Source organism: Staurois parvus, unplaced genomic scaffold (assembly GCF_062004578.1).
Source record: "Staurois parvus isolate SC_StPar_1 unplaced genomic scaffold, SC_StPar_1.0 ptg000270l, whole genome shotgun sequence".
Lineage (NCBI taxonomy): Eukaryota > Metazoa > Chordata > Amphibia > Anura > Ranidae > Staurois > Staurois parvus.
In genome coordinates, this window is record NW_028318066.1 from 1,015,383 (window position 1) to 1,035,340 (window position 19,958).

Below are 19,958 nucleotides of genomic sequence, written 5' to 3' on the forward strand. Positions count from 1 at the left end.
GCATGAGCCGTGACCTGGAAGGAACAGAAGTATTGCCTGTTATATGGGTGAACTTTAGCACTTGGTCGGCTGATTTTCTAAATCATTGATGGCACCATCGGATTACCGAGCAAACAAAGTTTTCGATTTTTGGACGAAAAATCGGTATTCGAACCATGTATGGCCTGACTAAAACTAGAGCACTCAAAATCTGGTGCAGCTGTGGATGGTAGCCAATCAGCTTCTAACTCCAGCTTGTTCAATGAAGCTTTGGCAATAAAACCTGGAAGCTGATTGGTTTCTATGCAGAGCTGCACCAGATTTTGCACTGTGCAGTTTTAGGTAAATAATCCCATACTACGTCTCTCCTGCATTAAATTTTCATTACCTGCCTGTATGCCCTGTACACAGAGCTGTACACACATCGTACAAATGTTGGCAATGCCAAAGTGAATGAACTCCATGTGTGCATGGGAGTGAAATCATCTCAGTGAAAAAGGTAGATGATCGGTACCTGGAAACAGATTAGGCAGAAGACAACAGTGGCCGGAGGAGAGATACAGGAGACCGCAGTGCTGGATAGAAGCGGAATATAATCCACTTTATGTGTCTAGGTAGAGATGACACCTTTTAAATCCCATTTGTTGGAAATGTACTGAATATGCGGGTTTCAGAGTCAAATCTTTTAATCATGACTTTTGCACCAGTTTTTCTGGGAATCCCTTGCATAGCAAGAAAGTTATTAAAGCAAGTATGCATATATAGTACTTTCAATGCATTCTGTATATAAACAGGGGCAATACAAAAGGGTGCTTCTCACTGCATGAAGGCCAGTACAGAGCCAAAATTTGAATGGATTTGAGGGCTCATTCACACTGATTGGTTTGTCAAATATTTTTAGTTTGCTAGGACGTAAATAAATACTTTGGTTTTTGCTGGGCCTGCATCGCATTGCTGTGGATAGCAAAGAAAGTGCTGCATTCTGAATTGTGGGGATAATGACCAGGTTTTGCCATTTAAATAAAAGCAAGTGAAGTCTTTAAAAATGCAAACATTTAAACATTCTTTTAGTGTGAATGGGTACAAGGGCACCATTCCACAGTGCGAATCCCAGTGGCAGGAATCTACTAATTCCTGCTGCTGGGATTGACAGATGTATGCAGATAGCAGCAGCCACTGGGCCCATACACTGTAATGACAGGCTGTTGGTGGGCACAGCTATTCATGCCTGTTTGCAAAGCCAGCGATCACAGCTGGATGCACACAAAATATCTCTAGCCACAGCCACCATGGGTTGCTGGCTTTGAAATCAGGCAGGAATATGTGCAGCCGTCAACAGCCTGTCATTGCAGTGTACAGGCTTGGTGTCCACTGCTATCCCCACATAGCTGTTAATCCAAGTCAATCAGCAGATTCCTGCCACTGGGATTTGCAGTGTGAAAAATGCCCATGTGCAGGGGCGGACTGACCATTTGGAAACTCGGGCACTGCCTGAGGGCCCGGAGTCAGTAGGGGGCCCCATGAGATGCCCCTGGTACCTTTTTCATAGGCTTTTTTGAGTTTTGGCAAGGACACAGGGGCCCCATGATCCCCTATTGCCCGGGGGTCCCATGAGTTGTCAGTCCGCTCCTGCCCATGTGAATGGTGCCTAAACCAGTGAGAAGCAGTGCCCCAGTGATAAAAGAAAATGTCATAAATATCCAAACTTCTTCAAAAGCAAGAGTCATTTCATCTAACTGAATGAACTGTTGCCTTGGAAGAAGTCTGTACAGCAGCATTAGCATTCAGATTACACTTTCATATACAACTGTCCAGGAAAACTGGTTGGTTGACAGTATGTAGGATTATATAGGATGAAGGAACAAGAGCAAGGACAGCTCTGCTGAAAGGGTGCTGAATACATAACATCTCCTCCCAGCAGAGGTAGTAAAGGCTAACACACCAAGAGAATACAAAACTAATCTGCTCACTAAGGAACTCTTTGTTAAAGAAATGGGCTAATCTGGCCTTAATTCTTACCATGCATTTGCGATCATCTACTCCAGACAAATCCTCTTCAAACTCCTTTCCCACATCAAACTCCATGATGTAGTTCCTAAAAGTGCTCAGTGTCTTAATCACCATGTGCTCCCCATTCTGAATAATATCTTTGTCCGGCTTCAATAGAGTGGCGATCTTCCTCAGAGCGACATTGACGTCTGTATAGGGAGGAGAAGAGGCATTTTATTGTCTTTCAAGGGAAACCCTCATACCTGAGCAGCCTGCAACCAGTAATGGCCTAGCTCCTCAATTAAGGGCCTTCATCCTGCTTAAAGGAAGAATAGCAGCGTGTGTGTGTGTGTGTGTGTACATTCAGGATCAACATTCCAATGTAATCACTGCACTTAATTCAATGTGTGGGGACTTAACAGTGAAAGGAAAGAGGCTTTGGCTCTTATAGTATTATTCAGATTTACTTAATATGCATTATGTCACTGATATATAATTGGGAGGTCAAAATAAATCACAATAAACCAATCAATATGGTGCACAATGTCAAATCAATTCAATACTTAAAAAAAATACTGTTTTATGTTTAAACAAATTTCTATGTGATTCAAAACCTGGACAGCTTGGATCGCATGGAATGTGACAACCAGGGGCATTATGGGGGTTTCAAAGCATGAAGAAGAGAGGCTTTATAGGCAAGCAATGTCTGGTAGCACTTCAAATCGAAGGATGAACATACACTCTAGGACCACTTTATTAGGTACACCTGTTCAATTGCTTAGTAACACAAATTGCTAATCAGCCAATCACATGACAGCAACTCAATGCATTTAGGCATCTAGATGTGGTGAAGATGACTTGTTGAAATTCGAACCGAGCATCAGAATGGGAAGAAAGGGGATTTAACTGACTTTGAACATGGCATGGTTGTTGGTGCCAGAAGGGCTGGTCTGAGTATTTCAAAAACTGCTGATCTACTGGGATTTTCACACGCAACCATCTCTAGGACTTACAGAGAATGGTCCAAAAAAGAGAAAATATCCAGTAAGCGGCAGATGCGTGGATGAAAATTCAGACTGGTTCAAGATGATAGAAAGGCAACAGTAACTCAAATAACCACTCATTACAACCAAGGCATGCAGAACACCATCTCTGAACGCACAACACATTGAACTTTGAAGCAGATGGCCTACAGCAGTAGAAGACCATACCGGGTGCCACTCCTGTCAGCTAAGAACAGGAAATGGAGGCTACAGTTGCACACATTCACCAAAATTAGGCAATAGAAGATTGGAAAAACGGTGCCTGGTCTCATGAGTCTTCATTTCAGCTGCGTAAACAACATGGAAGCGTGGATCCATCCTGCCTTGTATCAACGGTTCAGGCTGATGGTGGTGGTGTACTGGTGTGGGGGATATTTTCTTGGTACACTTTGGGCCCTTAGTACCAATTGAGCATCGTTTAAATGCCACGGCCTGCCTAATGAGCATGTCCATCAATTGATGACTACAGTGTACTCATCTTCTGATGGCTACTTCCAGCAGGATAATGCACCATGTCATAAAGCGTGGATCCATCCTGCCTTGTATCAGGGGTTCAGGCTGATGGTGGTGGTGTAATGGTGTGGGAGATATTTTCTTGGCACACTTTGGGCCCCTAGTACCAATTGAGCATCATTTAAATGCCACAGCCTGCCCAATGACCATGTCCATCAATTGATGACTACAGTGTACTCATCTGCTGATGGCTACTTCCAGCAGGATAATGCACCATGTCACAAAGCTCAAATTGTCTCAAACAGGTTTTTTTAAACATGACAATGAGTTCATTGTACTCTAATGGCCTCCACAGTCACCAGATCCCAAATCCAATAGAGCAACTTTGGGATGTGGTGGAACGGGAGATTCACACAATGGATGTGCAGCCGACAAATCTGCAGCAACTACGTGATGCTATCATGTCAATATGGACCAAATCTCTGAGGAATGTTTCCAACACCTTGTTGAATCTATGCCATGAAGGATTAAGGCAGTTCTAAAGGCAAAAGGGGGTCCAACCCGGTACTAGCAAGATGTACCTAATAAAGTGGCCGATGAGTGTATAGCTATCTGCATATAAAAACAAGGTTTCTGAGAATATTTACATTAGGAATATTGAATATATATATATATATATATATAAATAAACACAAAATGTCTTTTGTAATTGCAAAGCTCTCCTTCATGAATGCTAGTTTATATTGACTTCAGTATTTTGTCCTGACTTTCCTTTCTTGTCTCAGAAATGAATGAAGCCAGAGACAGCCAGGCAAGTAGTATTCCTAGAAGAAGGTCTGCAATAACCGCAGCCTATTTATTCTTTTTTATGTAAGAATGCTGGATGAGAAAAGTGTTCCCTCATGTACAAGAGGTGTGTAAATAATGAAGTAGTTACTACTTTGATGGCAAGATGTGCTCCAGCAAGATCTGTAGCCGAATTCCCTGGAGAGATGTATAGTATATAACCATGGCTCATACAATGTGGAAAAGCAAAAACTTCACTGACACTGAACAGACAGGATTAAAGTTTAACATGTTCAGAATACATAGTAAGTGCACAAAGGACAAAGCAGATGAACTGATAGCATAATATATGCACTACTCCATGTCCATCTATGTGTAAACCTTTCACTGCAAAACAACATCAGTTATCTTGGAATTTTTCACATTGAAAATATGCTTACAGTTTAAAATCAGTCCATACAACAAACATCCCCCTTCCCAAGGCCTTACTAAGCTATTTTTAAAGACTTAAAAAACTGTGCTCATGGCAAACAGATTCTTTTTTTGTTTTTTCCAAAAATAAAAGATTAAATCTAATTGGTCACCACATGTCTCATTAAAAAAAGAAAACACTATGCTCAAGATTTCTTTATATATAGCTTCCTAATCCTAGTCAATCAGATTCCTTTTCTTAAATTATTAATGCGTCTGTTTTTTTCTTTCAATTTGTTTAATAAGAAAAAAATCCCAGGGCAAAAATGGTGCTGTTAATATTCTGTTTAATTGCTTTTTAATCCAATTTGATTGGAAATGATGAACAGACTGAAATCTTAAGAGGTAAATCATGTCTTTGATATTACATGAATTGAGGAGCAGTGACTCTGAAACTGCACTTTGTAAATGTACCTCAATGCACAGGCATTGTTGTGTTGGGCAGAAAAACAAATATATACATTAAAAAGATTCCTGCCCAATTATCTGTGTGTTCTTACACAGCCCTTTAAAAATGAATGTTCGGCCTGAAAGCACCCTAATCAGTATGGTGTTTAGACATGTGCACGCCGGAAACATTCATTTTGTTTCGGATGCATTTGTTCACTGAAGAATTTTGCTTTGTCATATTCATTTCGTATCTTTGGCATTTGTTTCTTATATTTGTTGGTCCAGATGGATTTGAAAAATTTTGCAGTTTTTCCAGAAGATTGCTATATATTTGATACGTGATCAAATCCGACAAATTTAAAATTGGAAGGATTCGATATTTTCGGATGCTAGCCCAACCCACCAAGAAAAATGGCATGAGCTGGATAATATCGACTGGCGTCATGTGCATTCGAAATAACGACAGGAATGCAATTCGGATCAATTTGTTATCTGAATTAGAAAATGAATTTGAAAATTGAACTTATTTCCCCATGGGCCTGAACTACTATCACATCATGAGATGTCACCCGAATGAAAAGAATGAAACAAATGCATTCTTTTTCAATTTAGCCATTCAAAAATGGTTCAAAAAGAACTCCAAATGGGCATATTTTGTTTAGAATGAATTGACATGTCGATGTGTTGATCAATACTTAATTCATTTGAACATAATTCAGCTCTCTCCTGGTATAGACAGTATATACGATAATGCATTTCTAATGAATTTCTGTTTCTTTCAGTGTATGAAGAGACAAATGTATGAACATTAGGTATAGTTTTATTGTTTGATTGTATGAGCATGTTTCATTTTATTGTACTCGGAGGTATAGCTGTACCATTGGATGGTCCTAGACAGCTTTGTTGTGTACTGAGCCACATGTATGCAATTATGCCATCAGTTATTTTTTCAACAAAAAAAAAAAGTTTACATCTATCCCCCTAGATTGTAAGCTCCAAGGAGCAGGGTCCTCCTAACCCTCCTGTATTGAACTGTAGTGTTACTGTATTGTCTCCCGTTATATTGTAAAGCGCTGAGCAAACTGTTGGCACTATATAAATCCTGTATAATAATAATAAAATGATCTTTTGTTGTTTATTTTTTCAGCATGTGATTGCACAGCTATATATTTTTTTACTGCATGTAGATGTTTATGGACTTTGGTGTAAGGTTATGGATTTTGGGTTGGTACAAACAAAGACAACTCTCCTGTGCATACACGCCACATACCAATGAAGATCACAAGTTTCATAAAGCTGTCTGTGCTATATTGATCACTTAAAATATGTGGCGGCCTGGAATACTGCGACTGTCACCACTGTCGGGGCATAAAGAGACATTATACTGATATATTGATATGAAGCATACAAGAGGTTGTGAAGCAGTGATGTCATTACACAGCTGCTAAGTGCCTTTGTTTGATAGACCCCTTTGCACACGTGCTATGTTTCCCTAAATTTCCCAGGGTCACACGTTTATTGGACTGGATCTCAGCATTGTTATCTTTTTACAGATTGTTATTGAACAAATTAGAACCATTTGAACTACAGAGAAATAAAACATTGTAAAAGTGACATCTAACAGACACAAAAAGGCTGGGTATTGCTCATTTAAGAGAAAGCTGGTACATCTCCAGGGGCCAGAATGGCATGGCTGAACTGTCCTGTAAAGTAAGGGACAATTAATTACCATGCAAGTATTAATAAAGCTCTCCATCTTTTCCCCAGAAACCACCCATTCATCACTACACCTTAGCTGACAATGAGGTTTCTGAATGTTGCAAATGTTTGGAATAAATGTCATAGACAGGAATGGGGTGGGTCACTCAGCTCCATGCATTTATTAAAAAAAAAAACGCTAGTTAAAAAACACTGGTAATAGCATGTTTTAGTAGCGTTTTAGTAGAGTTTAGGAGCCTTAGCATTTTATTAGTGTTTTTACAGTACATGTAAAAAAAAAAAAGCTATAGAAAAGCTGTTAGGAGTGTTTTAGTAGCATTTAGCTTTTTTCTGCTGGAGAAAAGCTCCAAAAAACTCTACAAAAACATTTTTTTTCTGTTCCTAGGCGCTGAAGCTCGAAATTGCTAATTGCCTAAGTAGTGTGTATAGACACATAGGATAACACTATTTACAGTCTAGGAGCAGAAAAAAACGCTAATAACAGCTTCTAGGACCTTAAAAAAAAACGCTAGTGTGCATAGAGCTAGGAATGTCGAACGAAGAAGATAATCAGATGCCTTTCTTGCATGGCACACTTATCACATTTTTTCATCTATAAGTTATTTTAGTCATATCTACAGGTGCCCATAGACATCAAGCACAGTGGCTAAATGGTTAGCACTTCCACCTGGCAGTACTAGGGTCATTGGTTTGAATCCCAGCCACAGTACCTCCTGTCTGGAGTTTGCATGTTCTCCCTGTGCCTGCGTGGGTTTCCTCCAGGTACTCCTGTTTCCTCCTATACTCCAAAGACATGCTGGTAGGTTAATTGGCTCCTGTCTAAATTAGCCCTTGTATAGGTGTAATGTAAGTTAGGGACCTTATATTGTAAGCTCCTTGAGGGTTAGGGACTGATGTGAATGTACAATATATATATATATGTAAAGCACTGTATAAATTGACAGCTCTATATAAGTACCTGAAATAAATAAACATGCAAGTACAATCTGTTTGCTGACAGACCTTCTTGTATGGCAGACTTATCACTTAATTACATCCATGATTATTTATTTATTTCAGGTACTTCTATAGCGCCATCAATTTATGCAGCACTTTATTGTACATTCACATCAGTCCCTAACCCTCAAGGGGTGTACAGTCTAAGGTCCCTAACTTACATTACACCTACTTCATTACATACACATACTGGGGCCAATTTAGACAGGAGGCAATTATCCTACTAGCATGTCTTTGGAGTGTGAGAGGAAACCAGAGTACCCGGAGGAACCCCATGCAGGCATAGGGAGAACATGCAAACTCCAGGCAGGTGGTGCTGTGGTTGGGATTATTGTTATTTTAGTCCTATGTCCAGGTGCCCATAGACATCCGATGGCAATCCAACACGCATGTGCAGTCTGACTGTTGACAGATGTTTACATAAATAGGCAATCTCAGATCGCTGGAAATGCATTTCTATGCCAGTGGAAGAAAAGGGGGGTAACACAAGGCCTCAAAATTAGCTTGTCCTAGGGAAAACAATAGCGATCTGCCAGGGAAATCTAATCAGATTGTTTGCTCATTCCAGCAATGGCTTTGCCTAGGGAATGTGTGTCTCAAGTCCTAGAAGAGTAACCATAGACAAATAAACATTCTGAGATTATTATTATACAGGATTTATATAGCGCCAACAGTTTGCTCAGCGCTTTACAATTTTACGGGAGGTAGTACAGCAACAATACAGTTCAATACAGGAGGGTTAGGAGGGCCCTGCTCCTTGGAGCTTACAATCTAAGATCTGCCTACTATCAAGTGGATTGGGTGGCATATCTGCAGGAGCCTAAAGGTACCCATAATAAATGCCTGGCCTGTAATCACTGCATGTTTAGTGGACAGTCAATGTGCGGGGCAGGAAAACAACAACAAAAACTTCAGTGTATCAGTGTATACAATGTATCACCTTTGTCCACTGCACAAAAGACTGATGAGCTACGTTTTAATAACAGAAGAAAACAGGTTTATAAGTACTGATGCTGTTCTAGACCATGCATACATATACTGTAGGTATGTATACACAATGCATGCTCAGAACACACATATAAACTCATACAATGCAAGTATGTATACTTCGAAAAACCCAGTATGTGTATTAATGTTCTTTAGATGCTCAGCTTGTATTCTCATACGCAGCAGCTGTGACAATATTTCTAAATTCATACAAATGAAAAGATCTCATAGCTTTCCTGACAATGGAGGTTCATACAGCTGTTGATTTTTCTGCGGTAAGGCAGGCCAAAGAAAAAAAAAAAGCACACAAAGTGCTGAGTGAAGCAGCAACATGAGACCGGTGAGGGGAATGGCAGAGGCAATTTCTGATTAACAAAAGATAAACTCTGACTGTGTATACTAAATAAATAAGTATTTCAAAAATCTATAGTGAAACACAAAATATGGAACTAGATGCAAAAAATTACATAAAATATAAGTGAATATAAATAGATACTAATAAATATACATAACATTAATGAAAATATCAATCTCCTAGATTGTAAACTCCAAGGAGCAGGGCCCTCTTAACCCTCTTGTATTGAACTGTATTGTTGCTGTATTGTCTCCCGCTATATTGTAAAGCGCTGAGCAAACTGTTGGCACTATATAACTCCTGAATAATAATATCATAAAATCCCTTGCTGCCACTAGGTGACATAACAAATGCAAACAAAAAACACAGTGATAGTGAGAAAAGTGGCGCCACTTTTCTTACTATCACTGTGTTTATTTGTTTGCATCTGACTGTGTATACTCCATTCATCAAATAGGAGAATATCTTGTGAAATGGTTAACGAGGCTGTGTGCTGATCCACAGAAAGTCTAGCAAAACCCCAAAGTGCATTCCAGAAAGTGGAAAATCTGCCACCTGACGTCAATCCAGACTTACCCAGGGCCTTCAGATACTCCTCGAAATTCTCATTGCTCATCATCTTCCAGTACCCGTTGAAGTCAGTTGGCATGATTGCAGGCTTGGCGTCCACAAGTGAACTCCTTGTTGCTGAGGCTGGAGGAGTGTGTGCTCTGGCTGTGACTGAGAGCTGTGCTATGCAAGGTCTTTACCCAGACCCTGCTGTTAAAGAGAGCCCCTCCTAAATCTACCACAATGCAAAAAGTTACCTCCCTCCCACTGGCCATCTCTGACTGTGCACAGCTGCTTGTTCTTCGCTCACATTGTTACTCTCAAGCTGGCGCGTCAAATAAAAGTGAAACTCAGATCCAAAACCAGTATCTTAATTCCGGGATCACATTACTACTGTTGACGGGCTAACTGAAAAATGCGTGGCTTTAGTGATTGTATATATATATATTTATTTATTTCAGGTACTTATATACTGCATCAGTTTGCGCAGCACTTTATATATATATTGTACATTCACTTCAGTCCCTAACCCTCAAGGGGCATACAATCTAAGATCCCTAACTCACATTCATATACAAGGGCCAATTTAGACAGTATCCAATTAACCTACCAGCATGTCTTTGGAGTGTGGGAGGAAACTGGAGGAAACCCACGCAGGCACAGAGAGAACATGCAAACTCCAGGCAGGAGGTGCCATGGCTGGGAGTCGAACCAACGACCCTAGTACTGCCAGGTAAAAGTGCTAACCATTTAGCCACTGTGCTGCCCTTATATATCTGTAAAAGCTATATATCTAAAGCTGTAGAAGTATAAACCCAGCACATCTGCTATGACCCTACCTGTCCCATTCCCAGCAGCATACGCTCCCACCACTCTATTTAGCCCAAGGAAATACCCGGTACTTACATGTATGGAGGAGCATGTGACTTGTTCACATGACACCACTGGACCCATCTATGCTGTCACAGATAGAGGATCCATATTCCTGTGAGCTATTACAGGTCTTTGCATTCACTCTTAATGGGTATAAAAAAAACAAAGGTAAAGGTATGGTAAGTATAAGCATCTGCATAGGTTTACATTACAGTGAACCTGTTGGTTTACCCTTAACATACATGCAGCTTAAAGCGGAGTTCCAGCTGAAAAAAAAAAAAAAGTCAGCAGCTACAAAAACTGTATCTGCTGATTTTTAAAATACAGATACTTACCTGTCCCTCGGTTCAGCGGTCTCCTCACCACGGCTGGTTTCACTGGTCATCTTCTCTCCCTGGCACCGGCATCTTCAGTGTGGGCACCTGGCTGTGACATCTTGCGGCTTCACAGCCGGGCGCCCACTGCACATGCGTGAGAAGCGCTGCGCTTTGTGAATGGACCCGTAGTCTCCTGAGACCTGTCGTGTCCCAGAAGACTATGGGGAGGGAGGGGACAACTTCTGCTTCCTATCACCTAGGTGACTGCAGCGGAAGTGGGAGCAGGTACCTGTCAAATTCAGGTACCCGCTCCCCCTCTTCCCAAAGGTGCTAATCCTTAATGGGGAGTGGGGGAAAAAGCATTAAAACGGAATTTCCCCTTTTGGGTGAAGCTCCGCTTTAAATGGATATGTTCACCTTCACAAAAATGCACATTTTCAGGTAAAAATTGCATGTGCAATCCCAGGCTCCTGCACAGAGACTGCTGAGAGCTCTCTGCTGGTTTCTTCATACAGCCAGATGGTAAATCCTGGTACATATGATGAGAATATTGGTTGAATGATCGTTCGATTTCTTTTTTTGCATGCTAGTCTCTTATGAATAGGTTACTAAAGTAATACAACAGAATAAAGACAGAATACAACTTCGGAAGTGATATAATGTATTGTATTACATAGTTACATAGTTAGTCTGGCTGAAAAAAGACAAAAAAGTCCATCCAGTTCAACCATTAAAGAAAATAAAAAAAGTTCTAATCCTACACCCACAGTTGATCCAGTGGAAGGCATAAAAACCCCAGAAAAAATGCAATTTGCTCCTGCAGGGGAAAAAAATCCTTCCTGATCCCCCGAGAGGCAATCGGATATTCCCTGGATCAACTTTACCTATAAATGTTAGTATCCAGTTATATTCTGTGTATCCAAGAAAGAATCCAGGACTTTTTTTAAAGAAATCCACTGAACTGGCCAGAACCAGCTCTTGAGGGAGTCTATTCCACATTTTCACAGCTCTTACTGTGAAGAAACCTTTCTGTATTTACTCAAATTTATTTTCCTCCAGATGTAAAGAGTGCCCCCTTGTCCTCTGTGATGACCTCGAGGTGAACAGATCTACAACGAGTTCACTATATGAACCACTGATGTATTTATACATGTTGATCATATCCCCCATTAATCTCCTCTTCTCAAGAGAGAATAAATTCAGTTCTCTAATCTTTCCTCATAGCTGAGCTCCTCCATGCCTCTTATCAGTTTGGTTGCCCTTCTCTGTACTTTCTCCAGTTCCCCAATGTTCTTTTTGTGAATTGGTGCCCAAAACTGAATTGCATATTCCAGATGAGGTCTTACTAACGATTTGTACAGGGGTAATATGATATATCTCTCTCTGGAGTCTATACCTCTTTTAATACAAGAGAGGATTTTGCTCACTTTAGAAACCGCAGCTTTGCATTGCATGCCATTATTAAGCTTGTGATCTACCAGAACTCCCAGATCCTTCTCCACCATTGATTCCCCCAGTTGTACCCCCCCTAGTATGTATGATGCATGTATATTCTTAGCCCCCAAGTGCATAACCTTACATTTATCAACATTAAACCTCATTTTCCACATAGTTGCCCAATTAAACAGTGCATTGAGGTCAGCTTGTAAATTGGAGACATCCTGTAAGGACGTTATTCCACTGCACAGCTTGGTGTCATCTGCAAACACTGAAATGGTATTTTTAATCCCAGACCCTGTATTGCTTATATATGGTATTGTAATGTATTACTTTGTTTCCAAGCATGCGTGGTCTTCGTCATTCGATTTATTTTTTTTTACAAATATTATACTAATTACACAAAATGTTGCGTTATCTTACTAGAAACATTTTCATGCTTGTCCTTTTGGATATTTTGGCATGAACTGTGGTGATCAGCTCTCGAAATCTGTGTACTAAGGAATAGATTATCGCACGAATGCTCCAAATGCATTTTTTTCATCTGATTTTCTCATTGTGTGTACAGGGGTGGACTGACAACTCATAGAGCCCCTGGGCAACAGGGGATCATGGGGCCCCTGTGTCCTTGCCCACAATCAAACCACACCCAAAAAGCCTATGAAAAGGTACCAGGGGCATCTCATGGGGCCCCCTACTGACCTTGGGCCCTCGGGCAGTGCCCGAGTTCCCAAATGGTCAGTCCGCCCCTGAGTGTGTACCAGGCTTTACTCATCTGCAGGAAGTGTCAGTGAACTAAGAGGTGGCAGATCAGAGCCATGGTAGTACATTGAGAACTACAAGACATCTACTAAGGTGGCAGATAATACCTGTAGTTCAGTCTTTTAGATTCCTGTGAATAAATGATGCCGCTGTGTGGGTGGAACCTCGCACAGTCACGCTGTTTTTGAATTGTGACAGCAAGGAAAGGGAACACGGGACTGGTCCACAGTAAAATGTTACACCATAAATACGGGTATAACATGTTGCTAATGGTGAAATGATCCTGTAAAGGCAAATTAGTAATGGAAATTCACATAATTCTGTCCTAACATATTCTGTTATTGAGTATATATTGATATCGTAAGGCTGCTTATAAACAACTCACAGGGTTAAAACAGGCTCAAAGCAACTGTGAGTTTATTACCATTTCGTTCAGCCAAATCCCAGCAATCCGGTAAAAGTAATCTGGGTGGTTGTGGAATTGCTGTGACCTACCTCAGCAGCATAGGTTGTAGGTACTGCTCTTTTTGCACCCCACTTTTGATGAGCACCCAAGGTGGCCACCTCCTCTCCTACCCCTCAGCCTAGCCCAAACTACAGCAATGAAAACCTTAGGTAATGAGCAGTTCAAGGTTCAATGTTAAGCTGGAATGTAGCTTTAATTACTTATTAAACAACCCTTATTCATATGAAATTCTTAATCTGGCCAAAGGCCTTGGAATAAGAGGATTGAGGACAGTATACGCGCTAACGTATTACTACACCACACTTTTCTATGGTTTTAAGCAGAAAATGTGTGCCGTTTGCTGAATGGTGGTAATACAGGATGGAGCAAACACAATTGATGCTATGACAAGTCACAGTAGATTTTTCTAAAGACTCTTTTACATGTGGGTTGTGCTTGGGACTATCGTTTAAACACCATAGCTCTCAGCTGTCCCTCATTTGGAGGGACTGTCCCTCATTTGGAGCTAAATCCCTCTGTCCTTTCCTCCTCAGTTGTCCGTCTTTTTATAAATTGGCATACAAAATATTAACTTAAAGTTGGATGAAAGGTTTAGTGTAGAAGGAAACTTTTTAAGACTTCGGACACACCGAATCCGACTTTGAAATTGTGCAGATGTCCGTGTGACTTCAGGTGCGACTTGGACATCTATGTGACTTCATTAGAAACTACCCATCCACTTGGCTGTCTTTTGAAGAATATCCTGGAGCAAGAGATTCTAGTACACGCTTGCAGCACTGTCCCAGGGAGGACTGATTGTGTATAGCACTTAGCAGCCCTTTCTCCTATAAGCCCCAGGGGTGCAGAGGTACTCACACTGTCCTTGTGTCTGTAGCTTTGGAATAACTGCTTTCAGGCTTTTGCTGGGCTGGTTTCCTTCCAGGCTAACAGGCTGCCCTTCCTCAGTGGACTGTGGAGATCATTTTGTCCTGGCCTCCACCCACTGGCTTCTAGAAACTTCTCCAAGCTTCTAGAACCAGGGGGAGGTACCAGAGGACTTACCTGTAGAGCCCTCCAGCCCGCACTGAAGTTAACCCTCTGACTCACACCCAGGCTTCTAGCAAACCTCTAACTACACTTACAAACTATGTGCACAAGAGGGTGCTACACACATACTCAGAATGCATGGTCAACAAACAACAAGACAATGTGCACAAAATAAAATAAATGTGTCTGGAAGCCAAATATTGAAGCACACTAAGGTTCATTAACACAGGTAACCCTGCTTATATAGTAAAAAGATAAATTGAAGTGAAACCTCAGCATGTTTGACCCTAGGAAGCTTGAGCATAACCCTTAGCAGAATACCAGTAAATAAAGCAAAGTAATAAAGTTCCAATTCTAGCGTGGCCAGAGTAATTAATCTCATTGCTATAATTGAGAAAGTAGTATCTACCTATGCATGAGATTATTTACTCTGGCCACACTAGAACTGGGACTATCTTTTACTATATAAGCAGGGTTACCTGCTTTAATGAACCTCAGTGTGCGTCGTTATTTGGCATACCATTAAGTGCTCTTGTGAAGCTGGGTGGAGAATTTTTTGCAATTCGCAGTTTTGATCTTTTTTGTACTGCATTATGTGTATTTAACTCCTTTTTATTAGTAAACTAAGCCACACTTTTGTCCTTCATGTAACCGCTCTCCACCCTGATACTGAATTTCCTTTTCACTACAGAGATGGTTTTCTTCCTTTCAATAGTGAGACATGCCTGGCCTTGAAAAAACAACAGTGGGATATTCTGGGACTTGTAGTTATACGAAAACAGAGGAAGATAAAGTGGGACATGCAGAGACCTACAACTGTACCCCATCTAGGGGCTCATGCCACCTATCAATTAAGTCATCACTAGTTATCCTATGGTCCCTTATCATGAGCTACAAACATTTTTGCATGCAGAAAGGGCCGGTTCACACCTGAATCTGCATTCCTGTGTGATTCTTGCACATTCTGGTGCAGTGCGATTTTGCAGCCCGTCACACTGGAACACAAGAAAAGTAGTGCATGTATTACTTTTCAAAAATGTGCAGCACCAAATCGCATAGTACCGAGGTACCATACAATCTGGTGCCTGCAAGCACACTGCTTTTTCAATCTGCGCTTGGGGTGGCATTAAGATTACATTGGCACATGCAGCATATTGCAAAGGCAGTGCATTTTAAGCGCACCAAATGTGCCTTTTCCACACCACGCTCTGTTGTGAACCTAAAATCATAGGATGATTGACCATTGTGCACTCAGCTTCACCAATACCTTCAATAGTTAACATTAGCAAAAACAATCGCAAATAGTTTAAAACATATCTATGGTTAAAATGTAAAATCTTATATTCATTTCCATCTTGTGTTTCAATGATTTCTAGCCTACTTCTATTAATCTGAAAAATATTGACCTTTGTAACTTACTTTGTGAAGATCACCACACATTTTTTTCATTGAATTCTGTGGCACGTAATCACTATGTCCTGTGAGTAGTCACTGCTGTGTCACACATTTCACAGGGTCTGCCTTCTGAACTACAGAGGTGCTGAGAGGAGGCATTTCAGGAGGAGGAGTCAGTACAGGAATCACAGCTTGCAGGCAGCAAGGTACCATGGGATATGTAGTCCATAGAAATTCAAAGTAAACAGCAGAGAAAAAGCTGGAAAGCATGCATGGCCAGAAAATAGGCAACACTCACAACATGAAAGCTCAAGGCTTTTTTTCTTAGAGAATAGGCACAGGTACTCCCACCTTCTGAGTCACTCCTTGTCTCCACCACTACCCACCTCTGAGCACTGTTCCTTGCTTCCACCCCCTACCCACCTCCTAGTATGGCCCCTTTTAGAGAATGCGGAACCAAGTATTTTGCGGTGCTAAGTAATTTTTATTGAATGTGTTAATGATAATAGGAAAAGCAGTAAAATAGATCCCCTGCAACCAGCAACAATAGATCACCCCAGCAACAATAGATTCACCCAGCAAGAATAGATCCCCATACAATAGACCCCACCCAGTAACAATAAATCCACCTTGGCAACAATAGACCCCTCTAGCAGTCAGCAAAAATAGACTGCTCTCTTAACAGTAGATCTCTCCCAGCAACATAAGATTCCCCAGCAACCAGATACCACTCCCGCAACAATTGATCCCCCAGCAGCCAGAACCAATAGACTCTGCAGCACACCCCAGTACATCTTGCCATGACATACATCCAGTGCAAAAGGTGTCGGAACTGCGTTCCCCCGCTTTCCCATTGAAAAAAAAAGCCCTTAGCAAGCTTAAATTTATTTGTCAATTATAGCTATTCTTTGTATTGTTATTACAGTGCTGATGCTAGAAAATGAAAGTGTATGCTGTGACCAGAGATTTTTCTAATCTATTTGAAAAAAATAGACAATTAAAAAAACTGATTGTTCATGGTATACCACACCGCAACTCACCTTATGCAGGCCATGCATGGGTTGAATTCTGAACAAATGTTCTTTAGAAAATGCCACCATTAATTTCAAAATTCAACAAACCAAGCCTTTAGTTTCACCTCATGTTGCTACAGAAAATAATTTTCTTGGCTAAGAATTTTCTTTTCTTTCCAGGTCACAGCTCATGCTCATTTTTTTTTCGATTACATTTCTGGCACGATTCTCCCATCATTGATTATAAATTCGTTTGTTATTCAAAAAATTTCCAACATGCCCAATCACTCTGAATTCTGAATGAATGTTCTTTAGAAAATCGGAATTTTCATGCATTTTGTAATTTGATGGTGCCACTTTTGATTTCAAAATTGCAGTGAAAAGCTTTTCAAACATTGTTTGAAAATTGACCATTTCTGTGGCCCACTAACAATGCAAAATTCAAACAAAAATTCTTAGAAAAGGTTTTACAAAGAAAATTCTTTCGGAATTCGACCCATGTATGCTTAAGTCTGTTACATAAAAGCAGTATAGTCATCTATAGGTTGCGGCCAGGGGCGGACTGACCATTTGGAAACTCGGGCACCGCCCGAGGGCCCGGGGTCAGTAAGGGGGCCCCATGAGATGCCCTTGGTACCTTTTTCATAGGTTTTTTTGAGTTTAGGCAAGGACACAGGGGCCCCATGATCCCCTATTGCCCGGGGGCCCCATGAGTTGTCAGTCCACCCCTGGTTGCGGCATAACATAAAACTAAGGGCTGTATAAATCCTGGATTTTTGTGGGATGGAGAGCAACGGTATGCCTCTTCCCACATTGTTACCAGACCCAATCACTTTCGAGGAGGGTGGTGGCTAAGCCTCAGGGAACTTCTGTGGTCAGGGGAGCCGAGGTATGTCCCCCTCCCATAATGCAAAGCTCAGGTCCTAAGTCACCTATTACCAGGCTCCATGACATACCTCCCACCTTCCTGACGTAAGAAGGAAGGACACCTCTTAGTAAAAAGTATGCAGGCAAAAGACCTGCCATGTTCCCAGTTATATATAGACTTATTACGAAAAGCATGATTGGGTAAATCCACAAGTGATTTCATTCATGACTACTTTTCTTTTATACCAGCTTTTCTAAATAACAAACACAGGAATTTAGAGCACGTCTGAAAGGATTAGTGTAGAATAACACTTGTAGTTATTTAAACGGTACAATTTTCTTTACAGGTCTATATAGCAGACCAAAAACAACAACTGAGAGGGCAGTTGGGAGCTATGTGTACAATGATAGGTGAGGAGGGGGTGCTTAACCACTTGCCTACTGGACACTTTTACCCCCTTCCTGCCTAGGCCAGTTTGCAGCTTTTACTGCTGTAGCACTTTGAATGACATTTGTGCAGATAGAGCTTTCTTTTGATGGTATTTAACCCCTTGACGCCGACGTAACACAAATATGCGGCCTCACGGACCTGGGCTTTTTTCCGTGGGGCCGCATATTTGCGTACCTGTCTTTGTGCTGGGAGCGCGCCGCTCGGCGCGCTCCCAGCACCAAGACCGCGGTGTCACTGAGAGCCCCGGGTCCCGTTCTAACGATCGGGACCCGGGACTCCCGATTCCGGGTCACGTGATCGCTGTGATAGCCTCTGATTGGCTATCACAGTGATCACTCACTGTGCAGCCCGGCCCCCTTGTTTTCTCTCTCTCTATGAATGGAGAAGAGAGATACATTGTATCTTTCGAACTCCTGACATAGAGAGAGAAAAAAAAAGTTTGTAAAAAAAAAAAAAAAAGATAAATAAATATTAAAAAATAAAGAAAAATACCTAGCTCAAGGTTTGATCTAGTTCAGTACCAGGGTTAGTGTTTGGGTCAAGGTCAGGGTCAAAGGTTAGGGTCAAAGGTCAGGGTCAAGGGCAAAGGTCAGGATTAAAAAAAAAAATTGGTATCAGTGTCAGTTAGTGTTAATGTCAATGTCAGTGACAGTGTGTTTTATGTAAAAAAAAAAAAGACAAAAACAAAATGCGCACTGTTGTTTCTGGGCTGTACTACGGGTACAAACAACAAATAACATACACATATATGGTATCGCTGCGATCGTCAAGAACTGGAGAATGTATTTTGGGTTGTTCTTTGGTGGTAGGTTATGGTCGTAACAAGAAACACACAGTTAAATTTAAAAAAATTATTTTTTTTACTATTTTGGCCCAGTTTTCCTTTAATAATAAAAAAAAATTAGGAGCTATCCATGACCATTTACCACCAAATGAAAGCCCAATTTGTCCTGAAAAAAACAAGGTATAATGCACCTGGATGTACAAAGTAGTTGTGACGATATGTACGGTTTTACTAACACGTCAACGTTGCAGAATTGTGCTTAGGCATTTAGATTTGTTTTACCCTTAGGCGTGAAGGGGTTAATCACCACTGGGGTTTTTATTTTTTTTCTAAACAAACTAAAAAAAGACTGAAAATTTTGAAAAAAAATACATTTTTCTTAGTTTCTGTTATAAAATTTTGTAAATAAGTAATTTTTTTCCTTCACTGATGTGCGCTAATGAGGCTGCAGTGATGGCCACTGATAGTTCTGCACTGATGGGCACTGATAGGCGGCATTGATGGGCATTGACAGGCATCACTTGTGGGCATTGACAGACATCATTGATGGGCACTGAAAGGCAGCACTCATATATGGCACTGATGGGCACTGATAGACAGTACTGATTGCAATTGTTATGCGGCACTGATTGGAACTGTTAGGCAGCACTGACGGGCACTGATAAGTGGCACTGATAGGCGACACTGACTGGCACTGATAGGCGGCACTGATGGGCACTGATAGGCGACACTGACTGGCACTGATGACACTGATGGGCGGAGCCTGATGGGGAGTGCACAACACAGACAATGCAGGGCTCAGGAAGGGTAATGCACAAAGTGCAGGGCTTAGGAGTGGGTAACACACAGA

At 41.1% G+C, this 19,958-nt stretch overlaps 1 protein-coding gene across 1 annotated transcript in view; it reads right to left on the bottom strand.

The window, feature by feature from the left end:
• RBP1 (retinol binding protein 1) overlaps positions 1 to 9,932 on the bottom strand; it is a 51,008-nt gene extending 41,076 nt beyond the window's left edge. The window contains exons 1-2 of the mRNA XM_089681532.1: positions 9,745 to 9,932; positions 1,999 to 2,177 (exon numbers count right to left, since the gene is read on the bottom strand). Coding sequence (XP_089537658.1) covers positions 1,999 to 2,177; positions 9,745 to 9,817 — 252 coding nt within the window. The 5' untranslated portion in view covers positions 9,818 to 9,932. The remainder of the gene's footprint in view (positions 1 to 1,998; positions 2,178 to 9,744) is intronic.
• Positions 9,933 to 19,958: the final 10,026 nt, after the last annotated feature.